The following is a 21,074-nucleotide window of genomic DNA, read 5'->3' as shown; positions in this document are numbered from 1 at the left end:
TAGATTTCACATACTTTCTATAATGAGGTAACCAGAATTAAACACAATAGTCCAATTATCATCTCACCAACGATTTGTAGAGTTGCAATATGGCACTTGACTCTTGAATTTGACCCCCTATTAATGAAGCCCAGCATCCTGTTGGCCTTCTTAACGATCCTATCAAGCTGCATGGAAACCTTGAGTGAGGTATGAATTTGGATCCCAAGGTCCCTCTGTTCTTCAACACCATTAAGTACCTGACCCTGTAAGCATTAAACCTGTACCTTCCAAAATGACCTTCCAAAATGCATCACTTTATACTTATCCAGATTGAACTCCATCTACCCACCATCTCTGCATCCTGACTATATCCTTTTATAATCTTTGACAACCTTCAGCACTACCCACAGCTCCTCCAACATTCATATCATCCACAAACATTTACCCATCCTTCCACTTCATCTATATTAATTTCCCGTTTCTTCATTTATAAAAATTACAAAGAGCAGGGGTCCCAGAATAGATCCCTGAGGAACTCCATTAGCCACTGACTTCCAGGCACTTTCCCTCCACTCTGCTTTCATCATGCATGTCCATTTTTAATCTACACAACCATGGTTTTTAGATTTAAATTTTAAACATTTATATTTTTTAAAATTTAGACATATAGCATTGTAACAGGCCCTTCTGGCCCACGATTCTGTGCTGCCTAATTATATCCAATTGACCTCCAAATCCCAGTATGTTTTAAAGGGTGGATAGAAACAGGAGCACCTGGAAGGAAACCACACAGACACGGAAAGAACGTACCAACTCCTTACAGACAACGTGGGATTCAAACCCCAGTCCCAATCACTGGAGCTGTTACAGAGTTGTGCTTCTATGCTAACTACATCATCCTTGGATCTCATGCCTCAACTTTCTGGACAAGTCCTTCAAGGGAGATGTTTTCAAATGCCTTGCTAAAATCTATTTCTACCACCCTACTTTCATCAATTTCTTCTGTTATCATCTCAGGAAACTCAATTAGGCTCAGGAGGCACGACATTCCCCTCACAAAGCCATGACTCAGTGTCCCTGAGTAGAGCGTACATCTTCAAATGCTCAAATCCTATTCTTAAGAATCCTCTCCAAAAGCTTGGACACCACTGATGTGAGACTTGCTGGTCTGAAATTTCCAGGATTACCTTTTTTAAACAAGGGGACCACATTTGCTATTCTCCAATCCTCCGAAACCTTCCCTGTGGCCAAGGAGGACTCAAAGATCATAAGTAGTGCCCCAGCTATCTCTTCCCTCACTTCCCACAACCACCTGGGGTATATTGTGACTGGCCCCAGGGACTTATCAATCTTAATGTTTTTAAGAAGATCCAGCACTTCCTCTTTTTTAATCTCAACATCATCCAGCCCACAAGCCTGTTCTATTCCAACCTCATCCTTGTCAAGGTCCTTTTCTCTTGTGAATATTGAAGCAAAGTATTCATTTAGAACCTCCCCAACATCCTCTGCCTCCAGACACATGTTGCCTCCTTTATCCTTTAGCAGCCCCATCTTCATTTTCATCATGGTTCTGCTCTTTCCATCTATTTAATAATAGAATGGCCTTTGGACTCTCCTTAATCCTACTTGTCAAGGCCTTCTCATACCTCCTTCAACCTCTCTTTAGTCCTTTCTTAAGTTCATTCTTGGCTACTATGTAAATCTCATTACCCCTTCCTGTTCCTTGCTTCCAAAATCTAATGCTTGCTTCCTCCTTCCTCTTAACCAGTTACCTCATCTGCTTCGTCATCCATGATTCCCTTTTTCTACCATGTTTTCCCTGTCCCAGCAAGACAAAGCTCTCTTGAATCAGGCGCAAGTGATCCCTAAACAACCTCCACAGTTCTTCTTTGCTTTCTGCCATGAACATCTATTCCAAATTCACTCTCCCTAGTTCCTTCCTCGTTCCATCGTAATTAGCCCTTCCCCAATTAAACACTCTCCCATTTTGTTCACTTTTATCCTTGTCCGTCACTATACTGAAACTCGGGAAATTGTTGATACTATCATCAAAATGCACCCCACCGAGAGGCTTGTCACGTGACCAGGTTCATTACCCATTACTAGATCCAGTATGACCTCCCTTTGATCAGCTGGTCCACACACTTCTTGGGCACACCTGACAAATGGGCACACCTGACAAATGGGCACACCTGACAAATGGGCACACCTGACAAATTTTGTCCTATCTATCCCTCTCTTGCAGTCAATATTTGGGAAGGTGAAACCCCCCATAACAACATCCCTGTTATTTCTGCTCCATCCCAAAATCTGCTGCCTGCTAGTCTGTTCCTCGGTGTCCCATGGGCAATTTGGGGGCCAATAGGCTAGTTCCAGTGCAGTGATTGCTCCCTTCCAATTTCAGACTTCCACCCTCACCAATTCAGCAGACACTCCCTCTACAGCGTTCTCCCTTTCTACAGCCGTGACATGATCCCTGACCAGTAATGATCTTGCATTCCATCGTATTCCTTTTAAGTCCCATCGTATTCCTTTTAAATCCCATCGTATTCCTTTTAAACCTGGTACCTGCGTCAGCCAATCCTGCCTTCCATCAGCCAAGATTCTGTAATGACTACAGCACCACAATTCCATGTACTGATACAAGCTCTAAATTCATCCCCTTTGTTCCTAATACTCCTTTCTGACCTAATTTCTGCTTCCTCCCTGCCTGTCCTTCCTCACAAACCCACAACACATAACGTCATCTTTTCCACCTTCTGCCCTATTTTCTGGACTCATATTCTACCCCCCACCCAAACCAGTTTAAACCCACCCTAACAGCTCTTGCAAACCTGCCCACAGTATCATCATTGTTGAGCGGAATGGCCACAGGGAATGCTCTGCTCTGTCTGCCCTTACCCCTCCTAACTGTCCCCTCCTGACTTTTCTCCCTGAAGTTCCGATCATCCACTCAGCCTCTTGAATAATTCGGAGATCATCCAGTTCCAGTTTCCTCTCATGGTCTGCAAGGAACTGCAAGCTGGGTGCACCTGGGTGTAATTGTGCTCTCTAAGATTTCCCACATCATGCATTTGGAGCATTCCGCTGCCCTAACTGCCATCCCACTACCTATTTTAAGCTAGTAAAATTTGAGTTCTCCCACAAATAGATGGGGTTCCACCCCAAATGAAAACTGTGACATTCTGTCAATTGCATTAATTTGGGATATTACTTCAAATAGTTAGAAACAAACATTTTGTGAGTTGGATTTTAAAACCACTCCACAACATCTCAATTGAAATTCCAAAGGAAACATTGAGTATAATCACCAACAGTTAACAGCGAAACATTACTTTTATTCCAATTAATTTTATAACCTGATATGTGTCCATTTTGTTTAAATCTCTCATATAATAACCTTAATGAATTTATTTTGGTTCTGTTAAATAAATCAAAACATTATCAGCAAATAAATTAATCTTAAATTCTTCAGAATTAACTCTAAAACCCTTAATATTACTATCCTGTCTTTCAATTGTGCCAAAGGTTCAATAGCTAATACAAACAGGGCCGGGGACAAATGGAACCCTTGTCTCGTAGATCTCTTCAATAAAAATGGCCATGATATTTGGCCATTTGTCACCACTCTGGCAAAAGAGTTATTATATAAAAATTTAATCCAACGAAAAAAGATAGGTCCAAACCTAAATTTTTCCAATACTTTAAATAATAAAAACTCCATTCTAACATGTCAAAAGCTTTTTTGGCATCTTATAATAAGACCATTGTTAAATTGGATTTCTTCTGAGAAATAAAAATAAAACTAAGTAATTTTGCAATATTTTCTTAAGAATAATGATTCTTAATAAATCCAGCCTGATCTAAATGAGTTAAACTTGGTAAATAATTAGCCAACCCATTTGCCAAAACCTTAGTTACAATTTTGGTATGACAACGGCTCTGTATACGCTTATCCTTGTGGGGTTTTTCAGTTGGTTGTTTTTCCAGACTCTTTTGTGTAGTCTTCCAAAGGCACTATTTGCCTTGGCGAGTCTGTTGTCTATCTCGTTGTCGATCCTTGCATCTGATGAAATGGTGCAGCCGAGATAGGTAAACTGGTTGACCGTTTTGAGTTTTGTGTGCCCGATGGAGATGTGAGGGGGGTGCTGGTAGTCATGGTGGGGAGCTGGCTGATGGAGGACCTCAGTTTTCTTCAGGCTGACATCCAGGCCAAACATTTGGGCAGTTTCCGCAAAACAGGACGTCAAGCGCTGAAGAGCTGGTTCTGAAATGGGCAACTAAAGCGGCATCGTCTGCAAAGAGTAGTTCACGGACAAGTTTCTCTTGTGTCTTGGTGTGAGCTTGCAGGCGCCTCAGATTGAAGAGACTGCCATCCGTGCGGTACCGGATGTAAACAGCGTCTTCATTGTTGAGGTCTTTCATGGCTTGGTTCAGCATCATGCTGAAGAAGATTGAAAAGAGGGTTGGTGCGAGAACACAGCCTTGCTTCACGCCATTGTTAATGGAGAAGGGTTCAGAGAGCTCATTGCGGTATCTGACCCGACCTTGTTTGTTTTCGTGCAGTTGGATAATCATGTTGAGGAACTTTGGGGGGCATCCGATGCGCTCTAGTATTTCCCAAAGCCCTTTCCTGCTCATGGTGTCGAAGGCTTTGGTGAGGTCAATATGGGTCCTCTACCGGCATCACCTACGGCTCCTAGAACGCTTCCACCAGCGTTGTCTCTGCTCCATCCTCAACATTCATTGGAGCGCTTTCATCCCCAACGTCGAAGTACTCGAGATGGCAGAGGTCGACAGCATCGAGTCCACGCTACTGAAGATCCAGCTGCGCTGGGTGGGTCACGTCTCCAGAATGGAGGACCATCACCTTCCCAAGATCGTGTTATATGGCGAGCTCTCCACTGGCCACCGTGACAGAGGTGCACCAAAGAAAAGGTACAAGGACTGCCTAAAGAAATCTCTTGGTGCCTGCCACATTGACCACCGCCAGTGGGCTGAAATCGCCTCAAACCGTGCATCTTGGCGCCTCACAGTTTGGCGGGCAGCAACCTCCTTTGAAGAAGACTGCAGAGCCCACCTCACTGACAAAAGGCAAAGGAGGAAAAACCCAACACCCAACCCCAACCAACCATTTTTCCCCTGCAACCGTGTCTGCCTGTCCTGCATCGGACTTGTCAGCCACAAATGAGCCTGCAGCTGACGTGGACATTTACCCCCTCCATAAATCTTCGTCCGCGAAGCCAAGCCAAAGAAGAAGAGTTATAATTTTATAATCAACATTTAATAAAGAAATAGGTCTTTAAGACTCAGTTTTTAAAATGATCTTTATCTTTTGATTCTAACTTAAAAGTCAACTTCTTATTAACCATAATTGCAACAGCTCTTGCTTTCAAGTTAAAGGCTATAACTTACCAACCCAATCTCTTTTCAACTTCTGATGTTCCTTCTCAATCAAATGGGTCTCTTGTAAAACAAAGCAATATCCACTTTCATTTTCTTTATCTAGGCCAAGACCCTCTTTCTCTTAATTGGGTTGTTGAGCCCATTAATATTAAATGTCACTAAATTCAAATTAGTCGTCAATGTATTTAATATCATAAACATCAAATGCCCATGACCTCTATGGTGCGACTCCGATCAACGGCTACTCTTCAAAATAAAATACATCTCCTTGACAAAAAATAAAGAAATTCCCCCCCGAATAAAGAAAAAACCCCAAAGGAAAAAAAACATTTGCAGCAGTACTACCCCCCTCTATTTTATGGGAAGCAACCAACACCAACAAGTGGCCAATGACTTCAGAAGGAGAAATAAACAAATCCACCTCCCTTGAACAGAACAATAAAAAAAAGACAGTAATCAAGAATGTTTCAAGTTCGATGAGCTGCCTCCAAGTCTCTATTAACTTCATCATCATCTATATCAATTTCAGTTAATTCATGACATTCCACCTTCTGTGCACATTTTTTTAACCAACTTCATTTGTTGAAAAGATTGATCTTGAGTCTTCTTCTGTTTATTATCAGGCAATGAATTGGCAAACAAAAGAGATCATCTTCATCAGTAAAAAATTGCAGTTGAAATCCTCCATAAAAGCCTTGAGTGTAGCATGATATCGAAAAGCAAATTTATATCCGTTTTTTCCATAACAGCTTTGGCAGGGTTAAATTCCTTACAACATTTAATAATAGTTTGACTTAGATCTGCATTAATAAAACATTTGTGGCAGTGTGAGCACTGGAAGAAACACAGCCACCATGTTGAGGGTTGTTAACGACAACGGTGAATTCAAGTTCACCGTGCCCCTATAAGGACAGCATGAGGTCAGTCACTTGGTGCATTGTGACGCCATAATCACTGCCCAGGATGGGCGCAGGAAGGGATGCTGGAGTCAGGAGAGAAACCTCTGACAATGCCATTTCACCATGGCTGCCCCGCCACGTGGCGATACAAGCGGGGCTGGTTCACCCTGAGATTTGCACCGCCGCAACCCCCCCCCAGAACCGGCTACGCGTCCTGTCACTTTGGTGGCCGGCCCCGGCACTTGGGCGCAGCCGTCTGCACCGGCTGTGTTAAGTCCAGATGGGCCACATTCAGGCAGTTCTCCATAAAAAATTCCTCTTTCCCTCCATCGTCCAGGGTGAAAATTCCGCCAGAATGGTGCAAGACTTTGTATGGCCCCTTATACGGTTGCTGTAGTGGTGCACCCTGTGGTCTTCTCAGCATAAAAATGAACTGGGCCAAGTCGAGTTCTTTGGGGAGATGAAACAGCTGGGTGCTGTGGCGTGCTGAGGGTGGGGGAGCTAAGGAGGCCAGTCGCCTGGGTAGGTCCTCCAGCAGGTTTTTGTCAGTGGCCGTGGTTTCAGGGTCTGGGCTGAAAAACTCAAGCGGTGTGCCATAGACCATCTCCGCTGCAGAAGTCTGCAGGTCCTCCTTGGGTGCCGTCCTAATCCCGAGGAGGACCCAGGGTAGTTCGTCCTCCCAGTCTGATCCAGAGAGCCTGGCCATAAGCATTGCCTTTAGGTGCCTGGGGAATCTCTCCACCAACCCATTGGACTGCGGGTGGTATGCTGCGGTGTGGTGGAGCTTGGCCCCCAGGAGCTTTGCCATCTTGAGTCCACAGGGCAGACATGAAATGCGCCCCTCAGTCGCTAATGATGTGCACTGGGACTCCGAAACGAGCGATCCATTGGCTGACCAGAGTCCTGGCGCACATCTTTGTTTTGGCCTCCTTAATCGGGATGGCTTCCGGCCACCTTGTGGCCCGATCCACCACCGTGAGGAGGTAACAGACCTCCTTGGACACCAGCAGGGGCCCGACAACATCAACGTAGATGTGTTGGAATCTGCTAACTGCCGGATCGAAGTTCTGGATGGGGGCTTGCATGTGTCGCTGCACCTTGGGGGTCTAGCACCTGGTACAGTTACTGCTCAGTTCCGCCACCTCCTTCTTCAGCCCGTGCCACACAAACCGATCTGCGACCATTCACATGGTTGTCCTTACTGCTGGGTGAGTGAGGTCGTGGATCACACTGAAGACCTTCACCCTCCAGTGTGGTGGGACAACCGGGCGCGGCGTGCCTGTGGAGACGTCACAGAGCAATGTGTCCTGGCAGCTGGGCATCGGACATCCTTGAGTTTGAGGTCCTCAAGGCCTGCGTCTCCGCATCGTTCCTCTGTGCCTGAGTCAATTGCTTGTAATCCAGGCCGGGCGCGAGAGTGTTGATGGCTGGATGGCAGAGCGCATCCGCCACTACATTGTCCTTGCCTGCCCTGTGTCAGATGTTGGTCGTGAACTCAGACACATACGAGAGGTGGCGCTACTGTCTGGCGGACCACAGATCCTTGCTTATTAAATATGCTTGAGTGAGGGGCTTCTGATCCGTTAAGGCTGTGAATGGCCTGCCCTCGAGAAAGTAGTGGAAATGTTCGATGGCCAAATACAGTACCAGGAGCTCCCGGTTGAAGGCACTGTATTTGAGTTCCGACAGGCGCAGATGCTTGCTGAAAAAGGCCATTGGGTGACATTGTCCATCGAGCCACTGTTGCAGAAACACTCCCCTCCCCTTAGCTGAGACGTCCATGGAGAGCGCCATGTGTGCCTCAGGCTGCGGGTGCATCAGCATCATGGCACTGGCTAGAGCCTCCTTTGTCGAGATGAAAGCCCTGTCCGCCTCCTCTGACCACGATGAAGTCTTTTATTTGGTGGCCATGTGCGCGAACAATGAGCACATGGTGCATGCGGCTTCGGGGTTGAAACAATGGTAAAAGTTCACCATCCCCTCGAACTCTTGGGAGGCCTTTCAGGGTGGAGAGTTTGGGGAATCGTTGAACAGCTGCTACCTTCTCCGGCGCTGGTGAGGCCCCAGCCGCCAAAATAGTGTGTCCCAGGAACTGGAGGGACTCCTTGACGAACCGGCATTAGGCCGCGTTGACCATGAGGCTGAAGTCTGCCAGCTGGGCAAAAAGTGTGTGGAGGTGGACTTTGTGTTCATCATGGTTGCGACTGGCAATGAGAATATCGTCCAGGTAAATGAACACAAAGACCAGGTCATTTCCAACCACGTCCATGAGGTGCTGGAACATTTGGGCCGCATTCTTTAGACCAAAGGGCATACTCAGGAAATCGAAGAGGCCAAAAGGGGTGATAATGGCCATCTTACCCACATCGTCTGGATGCACCGGGATCTGATGGTATCGCAGCAGGAGGTCCACTTTGGAGAAGACTCATGTGCCGTGGAGGTTAGCAGAGAAGTCCTGTATGCGGGGCACCGGGTACCTGCCTGGGGTGGTTGCGTCATTCAAACCACGATAGTCCCTGCACGGTCTCCAGCCCCCGGACGATTTTGTGACCATATGGAGCAGAGATCCCCAGGTGCTATCTGAGCGCCAGATGATTCCCAGTTCCTGGAGCCTGGAGAACACCTCCTTTGCCTGCTGGAGCTTCTTGGGTGGCAGCCGTCTGGGTCTAGCATGCAGCAGGGGGCCCTGTGTGGCAATGTGATGGAAGACCCCATGCTGGGGCAGGGCAGCTTTGAACCGAAGCTCTAAGATGGCAAAGAATTCATGGAGGATCTCATCAAACTCATCCCTGGCGGCGGCTAAAGCAGCGATTTCATGCCTGTGGGTTTCTGCTGTGTCCAGTTAGGTGGAGTGGAATGTTCGGGCATTGACCAACCTTTTGCCCTTCATGTCAACCAGTAGGCCGTGAGCTCTGAGGAAGTCAGCCCCTAACAGCGCGGTGCCCATGGAGACTAGGATGAATCACCAGCGGAACTTCTCCTTCCCAATCTGGATCTGTGTCCTGCGGGTGGTGCAGGTCCTGATGTTGGAGCTGTTAGCTGCCCGCAGAGTTGGACCTCAAGATCAGGTGTGAGTCTCTAATGCTGTGGGGTGGGGGGGGGGGGGGGGCGTGGGGAGGACGCTGAGCTCAGCTCCTGTGTCCACCAGGAGGTGGCGGAACTGGGCAGGAACTGTACCAGGTGCCACACCCCCAAGGTACAGCGACACATGCAAGCCCCCATCCAGAACTTAGATCCGGCAGTTAGCAGATTCCAACACATCTATGTTGATGTTGTCGGGCCCCTGCTGGTGTCCAAGGAGGCCTGTTTCCTCCTCACGGTGGTGGATCGGGCCACAAGGTGGCCGGAAGCCATCCCGATTAAGGAGGCCTCCGCCAAGATGTGCGCCAGGACTCTGGTTAGCCAATGGATCGCTCGTTTCGGAGTCCCGGTGCACATCATTAGCGACTGAGGGGCGCATTTCATGTCTGCCCTGTGGACTCGAGATGGCAAAGCTCCTGGGGGCCAAGCTCCACCACACCGCAGCATACCACCCGCAGTCCAATGGGTTGGTGGAGAGATTCCACAGGCACCTAAAGGCAAACATGAAGGAGGCTGTTTGTATGGCCAACCATTGCATTCATGAACTGTGGCTGGCCTGGTCATTTCCCTGAAACCCGCAGGGCTGGCGGCACTTACTGGCTTGCGCTCTCCAGCGCTGGTGGTAGAAATACCAGGTCGACTGGCCCTCCACTGGCTTGGTCTTGGGAGCGGCTTGTTGTCGGCTGGCTCCTGGTCATGCCACCTGGTTGAGGGTTGCCTCGTTCTCCCTCTTCATGCACCAGAGGGCATCCGCACGGACTGCTGCTCTCCTCGGGTTCGAGAAGTCTTCATCTGTGAGAAGCAGCTGAATGTCCTCCAGCATCTGTTCCAGGAATAACTGGTGGAAGAGAAAACAAGCCTTGTTGTCTTCTGCCAGGCCCAGCATTTCGTCCATCAGTGCCGATGGACTACGGTCCCCAAGCCCATTTAGGTGAAGGAGCCTGGAAGTCCATTGCTGGGGAGTTAGCCCGAAAGTTCCAAGCAGCAGGTCTTTGAGGGCATGTACTTGTCTGTAGCTGGGGGGTGGTGGATGATGTCGTCCACCCTCGCTGTCATATCTTGGTCCAGAGCGCTCAGGACATGATAGAACATTGTGGCGTCTCTAAGGAGTTGTTGCGGAGTTGAAATTGTGCTTCCGCCTGCCCGAACCACGTTCTCGGTCCGTGGGTCCAAAAGGGGGAAAGCTTGATGGGAGACAGCATTAACCTCTGCTGAATCCATGGTGTTTTGAGTCCAGAAAAATGTCTGGGCTCATCGGGGTCACCATTTTGACGGTGTGAGCAGTGGAAGAAACACAGCCACCACGTTGAGGGTCATTAACTACTATTTTTATTCAGATTCAGCACGTCCCTATAAGGGCAGAGCTCAGTCACCTGGTGCATTGTGACATCATAGTCGCTCCCCAGGGTGCACGCTGGAAGGGATGCTGGAGTCCAAGAGAAACCTCTGACGACGCCATTTCCCCATGCCTGCCCCGCCAAGTGGCGATACAAGCGGAGCCTGTTCGACATGAGGATGTGCACCACCACACACTATTATTTCCGACCAACAACAAGGTCTGACGCTTTCTCTCATTTTGCACTGCAACTCTAAATCATTTCTTTATCTTGATAACGTAGACACCTAATTAAAATAGAGCGTGGCGGATGGCCTGCAAAAGGTTTCTTCCTAATACCTTTATGAGCTCCATCCAACTCCAAACCATTCAGAAAATATTCCTTTCCCAAAATATCAGGAATCCATTTCTGAAAAAACTGTACCAGTTCTGAGCCTTCAAAATCTTCAGGCAAACCCATAATCTTCCTGTTATTTCTATGGCTTCGATTTTCCAAAACATTTTTTTTTAAAGTAACTAATTTCTCTGTATTTTCCAAGCAGTAAAAGAATCTTCAATCTTGCCACCATATCTCAACCATCTTTGCACATTTTGAAACATTAGCTTTAATAGTAAGCATTTCTTATTTCACCCTTCTAAATCTTGTTTTAAATTGATCTCTAATAAACACAAAATCCTGGCTGATTTGAGTTGATAAAGTCTGAATTTGTTTAATGTATCCAGTTGGCTTTATAGATCTACATAGTAAGGAATTGCAGAAGGTCCAACTTTACCTTCAACCGCATAATGAGATGAGGGCCTACCCTGCTGGAGCACTGTCTCCGCCTCCTCTGTAAGGTATCCTCTTCTTCAGTCCCGACCTTTTTTCTTCTTCCTCCTCCCTGTGAACTGGGCTGCGAGGGTTCAGCAGCGCCCCCCCCCCCCCTCCCGACGCACGCACAGTTGATCTGCGGCTCAAGGAGCTGTAGTTGTCGCATTCTAACTCCAGCACCATCTTCCTTGCTACCTTATCTGATGCAGAAGAGGGGACATCAGAAATACTGAATACAATACAGGAAGTGCATGTGAAATACAAGGCAGGTGCATTGATGTGTTTATCCTCCAGCAGTGCCCTCCTGCCTCAATCCAACTGAGTGATATGACTTTGCCCATCTAAAGTCATGACCATGTAGTTATTCTGTCAGTCCACATTAGTGTTCATAATGCTTTAAGCAACTGAGACACATTTCGCATATACATCTTGTCTGGTGCTACCTTTTGAGATCTTTTCTAAAGAAATATCTCGGCTTATTATGGAACAGTTGTTGTTTTTGTTCTGTTCCTTGTGAAGACTTACTCTAGGTAAATTTCATTGGGCAGATCAAAATACTGAAATTATTTAACTAAAAAAATAAAACAATTTAAAAGTTACTTCGAGAGCAAGATCTAATTACAGTGATCTAAAAAGTCCTTCACACAGTGCAACTTCTTTGTGCACTTTGCAATGGAATGTTCTTCAGCTCCCCTTTCATAAATGCACTTCCTAATAGTGGACTCGAGCAAGGTCTTCTGTCTACAAGATGCATATACACACACAAAAGATCCTGAGCGCATCGCGTATCATTTTGACTTCACTTGCAGAATTGTTCCGTGCAAATGAAGCCTGCCAGTGGCTAACTGTTCACAAACTGAAATTCAGAAGGGACCAGCTTTGATGTGCTTTCCACTGACCTCAGCTAGCACTGAACAAGGCTGGGTGCAAACAAGAACAAAACTGGAATCCTTGATCATGTTATGCCCAGTCGCATTGGTGATAATCATTGCCAAAATAATAACCATTGGTCAAGGCTACAACCAATGTTTGATACGATAATCTATTGTTCTGGTGTTCGAAGGCTCTCCTAATTATGGCAACAATCCTAATTGTGATTTTATTCATATTATCAGTTTGTACTTCTACCTGCCCTCAGGTCTCCTTGTTTCTCAGAACCACGCAGAGTCCAAGACAAGGCCCATATTAGTTCATGATTCTATTTTTACATGATGGAGGAATTAGGGGATATGGGGAGAAGGCAGGTAGGTGGTTAGGTCATAAATTAGATCAGCCATGATCGTATTGCATGGAGGAGCAGGCTCGATCGGCCATTTTTGGCCTACTCCTGTCCCTACTTCCTATGTTCATAATAGTAGCGGAAAAATTTGCAATCACTTCACCTACTCGATCATTGAAAAGCGATCAACATATCTGCATATTAATCACAACAAGAAGTGCTACAGAACTAATAGTTATATCCAATGAAGAACACTAGGCTCTATATTCCCTCAATTAAATTGTTTCACTCTAATATACCCTCCACCTTGTGGTTTCTCAACATCTCATACCTTCTGTTCTATACCACATCACATCTGCCCCCACTCCCCTTAGCTTTGTTCTCCCTTTATATTTGTAATTTCAAAGTTTTATCTTGGTCTTAATAAACAGTCTCAACTGTTTCTACCTACAGATACTGTCTGACCTATTAATTCCCTTCAGCAAGTCAATGATAGCTCAAGATTCCAGCTTCTGCTGTCTTTGTGTTGCTCTGTTAAACTGTTCGTTTTTGATTAAAAACAAAGGTGTTATTGGCTCAAGCAGACTTTGCAAATACATACACCGTACACTACATGTACAGGTTTTCATAAAACCACTTACCGTCCACAATTGTTCCACCATTCAGATTCTTTGTACCACCAGGAAGTAGAATCCCATCAAAATAAAATTGAATTTTTCCATCAGCCACCACAATGATAATATGCAGCCAAGTTTTTGCGTCTATATATTTCAACGAGGTGACTGTGGCAATGTGGGTAATATTGGAGTTGAGCAAGTTGTAGCAAAACATGAATGAGACGGAGGATTCATTTGCCGTCAATTTCAGAGCATAATAAATGGTCCCATTGTCACTTGCTTTTGATATGATAAACCCATTAGTGTTGGGATTAGGTATCACCCAAGCAGATAATGTAAAATTTGTAATTGTATTATTAGTCATCCATGGGTGATATTCTGGACTAACAGTTCCATACACACCCTCTGCGCCATTAAAGTACAGAGCATCTGTACCCATGTGATGTCTTCTGCGATGAGGATGTAATTCAACGGAACTGGAAAAGGTTCCAACCAGTATAACATCTGTCATTTCAGGAAGTCCATATTGGAAGGCTTTAGACAGTATTTCCCAACCAATTCTAACATCTCGAAATGCACCTTTCTGTCGCAGAACCACAAAGTTTGTAATGTAAGACATATCATCAACTGAAAGTACATCTTCTGCAACCTCCCGGTCTTGACTTTCTGCATCCAAAACGAATACCCCAAAAGGATCATCGTTAAGTGGAATCACAACATTGACACTCAGACTCTTATTTGATAATTGGCCACCAGAGCCAGGAGTTCCACCTATAAAGTTAACAGAAAAGTTGCTAAATCTTTGCAAATAACTTGAAATTTGTGGTGAAAAATGTTACATTTTGAAGGCATAAATGTAGCACAGTTAAAATAGATAAAGTATACAAGGCAAATACAAGTAGCACATAAATCTAAAACCTATTCGTCAACATGCGAGCTGCAGCTTCATTGTAACCTAACAGCAATATTATTTATGCATTCATTTGGATCCACATGGGATCCAACCCCACCCCCTTGGTGAGTGCTCCAATTTACTCCCATGTCTCAAGTCACTAGAGGTTAGTAGGTGAATTGGCAGCTGTCAATGTATCCAAGAATATGGGTAAGTGGTTGAATTTAGTAGAGTTGATGGAAATGCAGGAGGTTTAAGTTGCAAGGAACAAATATTAGTGGGGATTAAGATTGGTTGATCAGCTGGAAGCTTCAATGGGCCAAAGGCCTTCTTTCTTGTCATATGGAAACATTCACATTCTTATTATATTTGCATTTATATTTTAATGACCTGAATTAAACTACAAGATTTTGTTTCACAAAATATTATGAATGAATTTATTGTCAATTACACAAGTACAAATGGAACGAAAGTCAGAAGAATAAGTCATTTCTGGAATAGAGTAAAACAATAATTCTCCTTTCTCTGTTTTAAGTTTGATCCCAGAATCCCCGTATAAAATATTGATCCTTATTGTAAAATAGGTTGTAAACAATTTCTTTATGAGATGTACATTCAGATTATAATAATATTGTTATGAAGGGTACTGTTTGCAATATAAATATTAGAATATCATTCAACATCGGTCAGGGGGCACTGAATATAGGAGCAGGGACAATGTGACAGCTGCACAAGAGGTTGGTGAGACAGAACTTGAGAGCACTAAGTGCAGTTTTGGTCACCAAGCTCGAGGATAAAGTATTAAGATGAAAAGAACTTGGACTCAATTTGGATGGAGCACAAAAAAGATTTATTATGATAGCCTTAGCTGTAGCAAAAAAGTGTATTATGTCAACCCGGAAATTAGAAGAAACCCTGAGAATACAGCAATGGTTCATAGAAATGAATAAATGTATTCCATTGGAAAAAATAACATATAATTGAAGAAATAACATCACAGTATTTGAACAAATTTGGGAACCGTACATGGAACACAACAGAGAACTCCTACCGCGGACGTCCACCACCTAAAATGACAGAAGGAGAAGAAGACAAAATGAACTGACCCAGTGCGTAAAAGTAGATGACACAATTTCTTGTTTATTTTCATTGTGTGATGACATTGTTTAATGGGTTTAATGTATCATATAGGTTGAACATTGAGTGGGTGGGGAGGAGGGTGAAGGAGGGAGGGAAGGGAGGGGGGGAAAAAGGGGAGAAAATGACACTGTGTATATTCAAGAGGGAAATGTTTGTGTGTATTTTGGTTAGTATGGTTCATAGCGTGAATTTTTTTTTAATTTTAAAAAAGATGAAAAGAGCGCAGCAAAGATTCATGATGGTGTTGTCTGGGCTGGTGGACTTGAATTATAAAGAGAGACTGGGACTTTTCTCCAAGCAAAGGTGGATAATAAAATCATGAGGGTCATGGAGCCCTTTTCCCCCAAAATAGGTAAATCTACAACAAATGAGCAAAGATTTAAGGTGAGTGGAGAAAAATTTAAAAAGGGACCCAAGGTGTACCATCTTCACACAGAGGGTAATGGGTATATGGATCCAGAGGAAGTGGAAGAAGTGTGGACAATTGTAACATTCAAAATGCATTTAGACAGGTTCATGGATTGAAAAGGTTTGGAGTGATATGGACAAAATACTGACAAATGGGATGAGCTTCCATGTTATGGACAACTTGGGCACAAAGGCCTGCTTCTGTGCTGTAGAACTTGATGACCCTCTGCTTTGCCTCAAGTACATACCTGAAGCATTGACCAATCTCAAAACATAAATTTCATTGAATTCTGGAATTCCGTCATCAAGTGCATGGAGAGTGATAGGAGAGGACAGTTCTCCAGTTGTGAACAGCACAATACCCGATGTTTCCGAAAACTCCTGCCCAGGTTCCAACCAAGTATCATTGACAAACAGTTTCCATGAAACAGAGACATTTCCAAATATTCCTCGGTGCCTCATAATCCTGTCAGAAGGCAAAGGAATAACAAAAATATCTTTTTTTTTTCTTTACAGTGCTTTGGGCTGGTGAATGCTGCTTCACTAATTTTAAAAGAAAGTGGAGTTAAATGGATACAGAGAAAGTCGGATTGTGACATCTTTTCAATTAATAGTGATGTAATTCCATCATGTGGAAAAGAGTTTAGAACATTTTGTGTTTCAAGGGTTAAATCCTTCTGAAATGTGCTAAACTCTTGCAAAATTGGCAGCTTGTTGTAGGGACAAGTCTCTTATCTAATGCTAAACATAAATACATTTGCCTAAGAATAATAATGCCAGATGTTGGTGTCCCAAATATTCTACCATTTCCATCACAATTTAAAATTGATGTTCATTAAGGTGCCAAAAAGGAATACAAATTACCATGAAGTAATTGACAGTACAAGCTTCTAATGGGTGAAAACAAAGTCTGAATTTTTGCCCTCAGCTGGGCACCAATGATAGGATTGTGAAAACTGCCTCACCACATCTTGAAATAGAGAAATCTTTCTTTTTAGAAAGGCTCTGCTCAAGAAGGTTATGGATTAAGTTGAGAGCTTACTGTTAAAAATAATTTGGAAATATAACCTCACGCACTGCACTTCATACATACCCATTTTTACTGTCCTAGATTTTCAATAACAGCCCTCGTGGCCTTCAAGTCTGCAATCCAAATGCAATACTTTTTGGTTGATTCTTATTTGTCCATTGCAGTGCAACCCTGATTATCTGAAATCTGATTCTCCAAAATGCCCATTTATCCAAACTTTTTTTAAAATTGTGGACAAATGAGGAGATCCAAAACAAATCAGAAATCCTAATTTGTCCGAAATGTTTTCAGAGCTGAACTGACCTCACAGGTTGGAAAAAAAAATCACCTGACATGGAACTAGAACGACAATTGTCCTCGTTTCAGGTAATTCCCTCCCCTTTCTCTTTCCATTTCTTCTTTACCTTCCCCATTGACTTCTCCAACTCTCCCTCTCAAACTGCGCGCCACTGTCTCCCTGTCACAAGCGGTCAAAGAATCCCTTGTCCTAGCATTATCAAGGAGAGCAGCCTCTCATTGAACTTGCATTTGACTTCCGGGGAGCCAGTTTTTTTTTTGGAGAGAATTAAACATTATTTTAATGCTTAAAAGTCCTTACCTTATTGTTTGTTGCTGTTTAAACACTGTTACAAGTGATTTGCTGTGCTACTGGGCTGTTTTTAAAAAATGACCAGTTCTCCGAATAAAACGCTAATTCAACATAGGCCTGACCACTCCAGATAATCGGAGTTGTACTGTATTTATTACAGAATATTTAATTTTGTATTTGCATTGTTTGTTCACATTTCTTTCCTCTTCAGTAGAGTTTCATTCCGGTGCCTTGCTGTCCAGAATCAGAATTTATTGCCGTGAACAAGTCATTAAGTTTGATGTGGGCGATCATGACACTCCATCCATCACTGTCTCTGACCGTCCAAATTGTAGATGTTGCCTCCCCTGTTTCTAACGATGATATTAATCCATCTATCCATTTTCATTCTCTGGCTGCCTCTTTTTCCTTCCAGCTTTCTAGTTGTATCTAAATGTTCCAATGTTTCTCCTCACATGTTTTCAAAGAATTTTGATTGCTGATTCTTTTAAGAAATGTGCGATTTGTTTTCATTCTTTGCAGAACTTCATCGTTTGTTATCCTGCATAGCATTCTTCTGAGAAACCACATCTACCAAATAATTAGAAATTTTGCCTGGCCCACAGGAAAAAAAAATCTCAGGGTTGCAAGTAATGATATGTATGAATTCTGACAATAAATTTGAACTTTGAACACCAAGATCTTAATTCAGTCTCTGTACCCAAAGACTAACTCTTTTATGAGCTTTGCTCTGCAAAGGTCTTATCTGACTTCTTTTCCCTTTGTCAGACCAAACAAACCTGCTATTTTATAAGGACAGCAAACCTTTGTTGTTTTTGGGAGGCTGTTAAAATTGCAAAGGAGCCCCATTGATTAAGCATGTGGCCACCTCACTGTACAAAGAGTACAATCTTATTCAGATACTTAACAAATCCCATACTTTATTACATATCCCAGATGCTAGATATTTGATCTCACCTTTAAAAAGCATGCTACTTACATGAAATGGTTGGTCATTCCTTCAAAAACTGACTTTTCAATAGGTTCCAGTAAAAAGATTCCATTAGGATCATCATTTGCTTCAATAATAACTGTGGCCCTTGCAGGCTCATAAACAACTGTATCTCCTATGACAATCAAAAGGAACTCAGTACCCAATCTCCTTCCAGAACCACAAAAGACAACAGCAGGTCCCTATTGTTATAACTTTAAAATGAAAATGGCATTTTGAACTATATTATTCAAAAGTAAGTATATCATATCTGAGCACTAAATGTTTCCTTTAAAAGAACAAAAAAAAATGGTTTGCAAAAAACTAAATATCAATCATTTATAAACAGAAACTTCTACAATTTTACAAAACAAAAGGCCACAGCAGAGATCTTGCCCCCTAACCAAAAAAAAAAGTTTGGATAAAGACAGTAATTTTTCGAAATATCTAATCCTGCTGCATCTCCATTGAACAATTTCTGAAATGAATCCAGTGTCCATCCCTCTGGACACTCATTCATTAAATAATGGATAGTTTTCTACTGTTTTCTGAGTCAAAAATGTTTGAATGATCCAGTCCATTTTGGCCAAAAAAGTTGATTCTTTGGGTATTATTTAATTAATAAAATTGTTTCAAAAGAACATTGCTCATTGTGCCTCCACTTAGCGTTTACCATTACCTTTTAGCATTAAAACGAAATGCAAAGTATTACCTTAGTATTCCAAATAAAGATGAAGTTACAAAACTTAAATTGAACAGTTGCCATTCTTATTGTTTCGCACTTGAAAAATATTTACATCGTAATCACAGACCTTGAAACAACAAATTGAAGAGAAACAGATTCTAGTACCTGTAGAATTAATTAACACAACGTAGAACATTTCATCCGTTTCAGGAATATCATCTTGATTAATAATCACGGAAAGGGTCTTGACTTTTTCACCCACTTCAAATACCAATGTCATGTTTTTGGACAGGGAATGAAAGTCACCCTCACTTTGGGAGGCTCCTCCACTTTCAAAATCGTAGACAATGGCTGCTATAAAGTCTGCGGATTCATTTCTAACAACAGTGAAATTGCCAACATGTCCTTCTTGAACTCGAATAATAACTGGCTCTGTAAATTAAGCAAATCATACAGAGATCAGTATCACCACACTAAATATCAGGAAGCACTTTAAACATCTTTCAAATAAGGTCAATACATTTGTGTACATGTACACAGTTGAAAAAGGACACCTTGAAATGTTGCATTGCAGAAAGCAGTACAGTGGACATATATTATTCCTGGCCATTATTGCAAACACCTTTTCCATTCTGACTGAATTCAAAGCAACAATCAATTTTTAAAAAAAAATCACTTCTTCTCAATAACTACCAGAATATTTATCCACTGAAAAGTCAGAATGAAATGTCTTGTTATACTTCTGTATTCCTTAGTATCACATTCCCAGAGTCACAGTGGGATAAAGAAATAATTTGGCTTGGTGTTGATAACAGAGAGAAACTTTACTGATAATAAGTAGAGACTGCATAATCAAGACTATGTGACAAGTCAGAAAACATTGGAGCTTTTGTGCCATTGTCCTCTTCCTGCCCATGATCCTCATTAATAAGACATATTATGGACTCAGGATATTGCCGATGGGATTAGATGTTTCTCAGTGCATCTTCTTGCTTATCGTCGGAGCCATTAAAGTGTAATGGAAAAGGAAACTTGCATTATTGCAATGCCAACAAGAAACGTTCAGAATTGAGTTCATTAGTATGAATAAGGTAAGGAACAATTTGTTTCAAATGCATATAGAAATTCAAATTACAATATAAACTGGTTGTTTTTGTTACCAAATGTCTTTGAATTGAATAGAACAACAGTTAGAATTCACTTGGTCTTTATATTGAACTTTGAACAGGGGGGGATGTTACAACAGTAAAAAGGTGTGAGAGAACCTTCATGAAAAAATTGCTGGATCTGGACAATTATAAATTTCGACATTCCGCACGGTAACTTTTGGCCCACAAGCTTGTGCTGTTAATACCCATTAACCTACAACCCCTGTATGTTTGACGGTGGGAGGAAACCAGAGCCCCCAGAGAAAAACAACGTGGACATAGGAAGAAAGTACAAACCCCTTACAGTCAGCACAGGATTAGAACCACCCCCCCCCCCACCCCACCACCCAGACCCAATCTCTGGTGCTGTAACAGTGTTGTGCTGACTGTATTGCCCTATAGTTACGAGCAAATCTTTTTATTTAGTGTTTAAACAAAGAACCCTGGGTGGGGGCAGGATTTGTGCATTTACATAAATTATAAAAACCCTAGATGGAGTAAACAGGAACTTATGTCTCTGTCAGAGAGATTATTGAAGTTAATTGACAAAACCGGTTGAGGAGAAGTCAGGGTTCATGACATTCAACGTGCAGCTACAGTCTGGAACACGGTGATGTTTAGGTCAGATTACAGCATTTGCAACATGCAGCCAATGTTCCAGACTGTAACTGCCCGTTGAATATGCAAGTGCAGGAATTGTGAGACTCTGTTATCGTAAGATGCAGTTGATGTGAACCAATGTCTGTGTAGACTCAGAACATGCTGGTAAAAAGGAAACAGAAGCAGAGGAATAAACCCAAAGATGCATTGTTGAGAATGCCTGTTTCTAACATCTTACATTCCCGATCATTTACTTTATGT

The 21,074-nt window shown here is 43.0% G+C and overlaps 1 protein-coding gene across 1 annotated transcript in view; it reads right to left on the bottom strand.

Moving 5' to 3' along the window:
- Positions 1-21,074, bottom strand: part of adgrv1 (adhesion G protein-coupled receptor V1) — a 537,083-nt gene that overhangs the window by 447,245 nt on the left and 68,764 nt on the right. The window contains exons 18-21 of the mRNA XM_069918000.1: positions 19,231-19,497; positions 18,390-18,516; positions 16,040-16,257; positions 13,376-14,122 (exon numbers count right to left, since the gene is read on the bottom strand). Of these exons, the coding sequence (XP_069774101.1) occupies positions 13,376-14,122; positions 16,040-16,257; positions 18,390-18,516; positions 19,231-19,497 (1,359 nt within the window). The remainder of the gene's footprint in view (positions 1-13,375; positions 14,123-16,039; positions 16,258-18,389; positions 18,517-19,230; positions 19,498-21,074) is intronic.

The sequence above is a fragment of the Narcine bancroftii genome, chromosome 1 (assembly GCF_036971445.1).
Source record: "Narcine bancroftii isolate sNarBan1 chromosome 1, sNarBan1.hap1, whole genome shotgun sequence".
NCBI classification, from domain to species: Eukaryota; Metazoa; Chordata; class Chondrichthyes; order Torpediniformes; family Narcinidae; genus Narcine; species Narcine bancroftii.
Note: the sequence above shows the minus strand (reverse complement) of the source record. Positions and strands in the feature narration are given on the sequence as shown.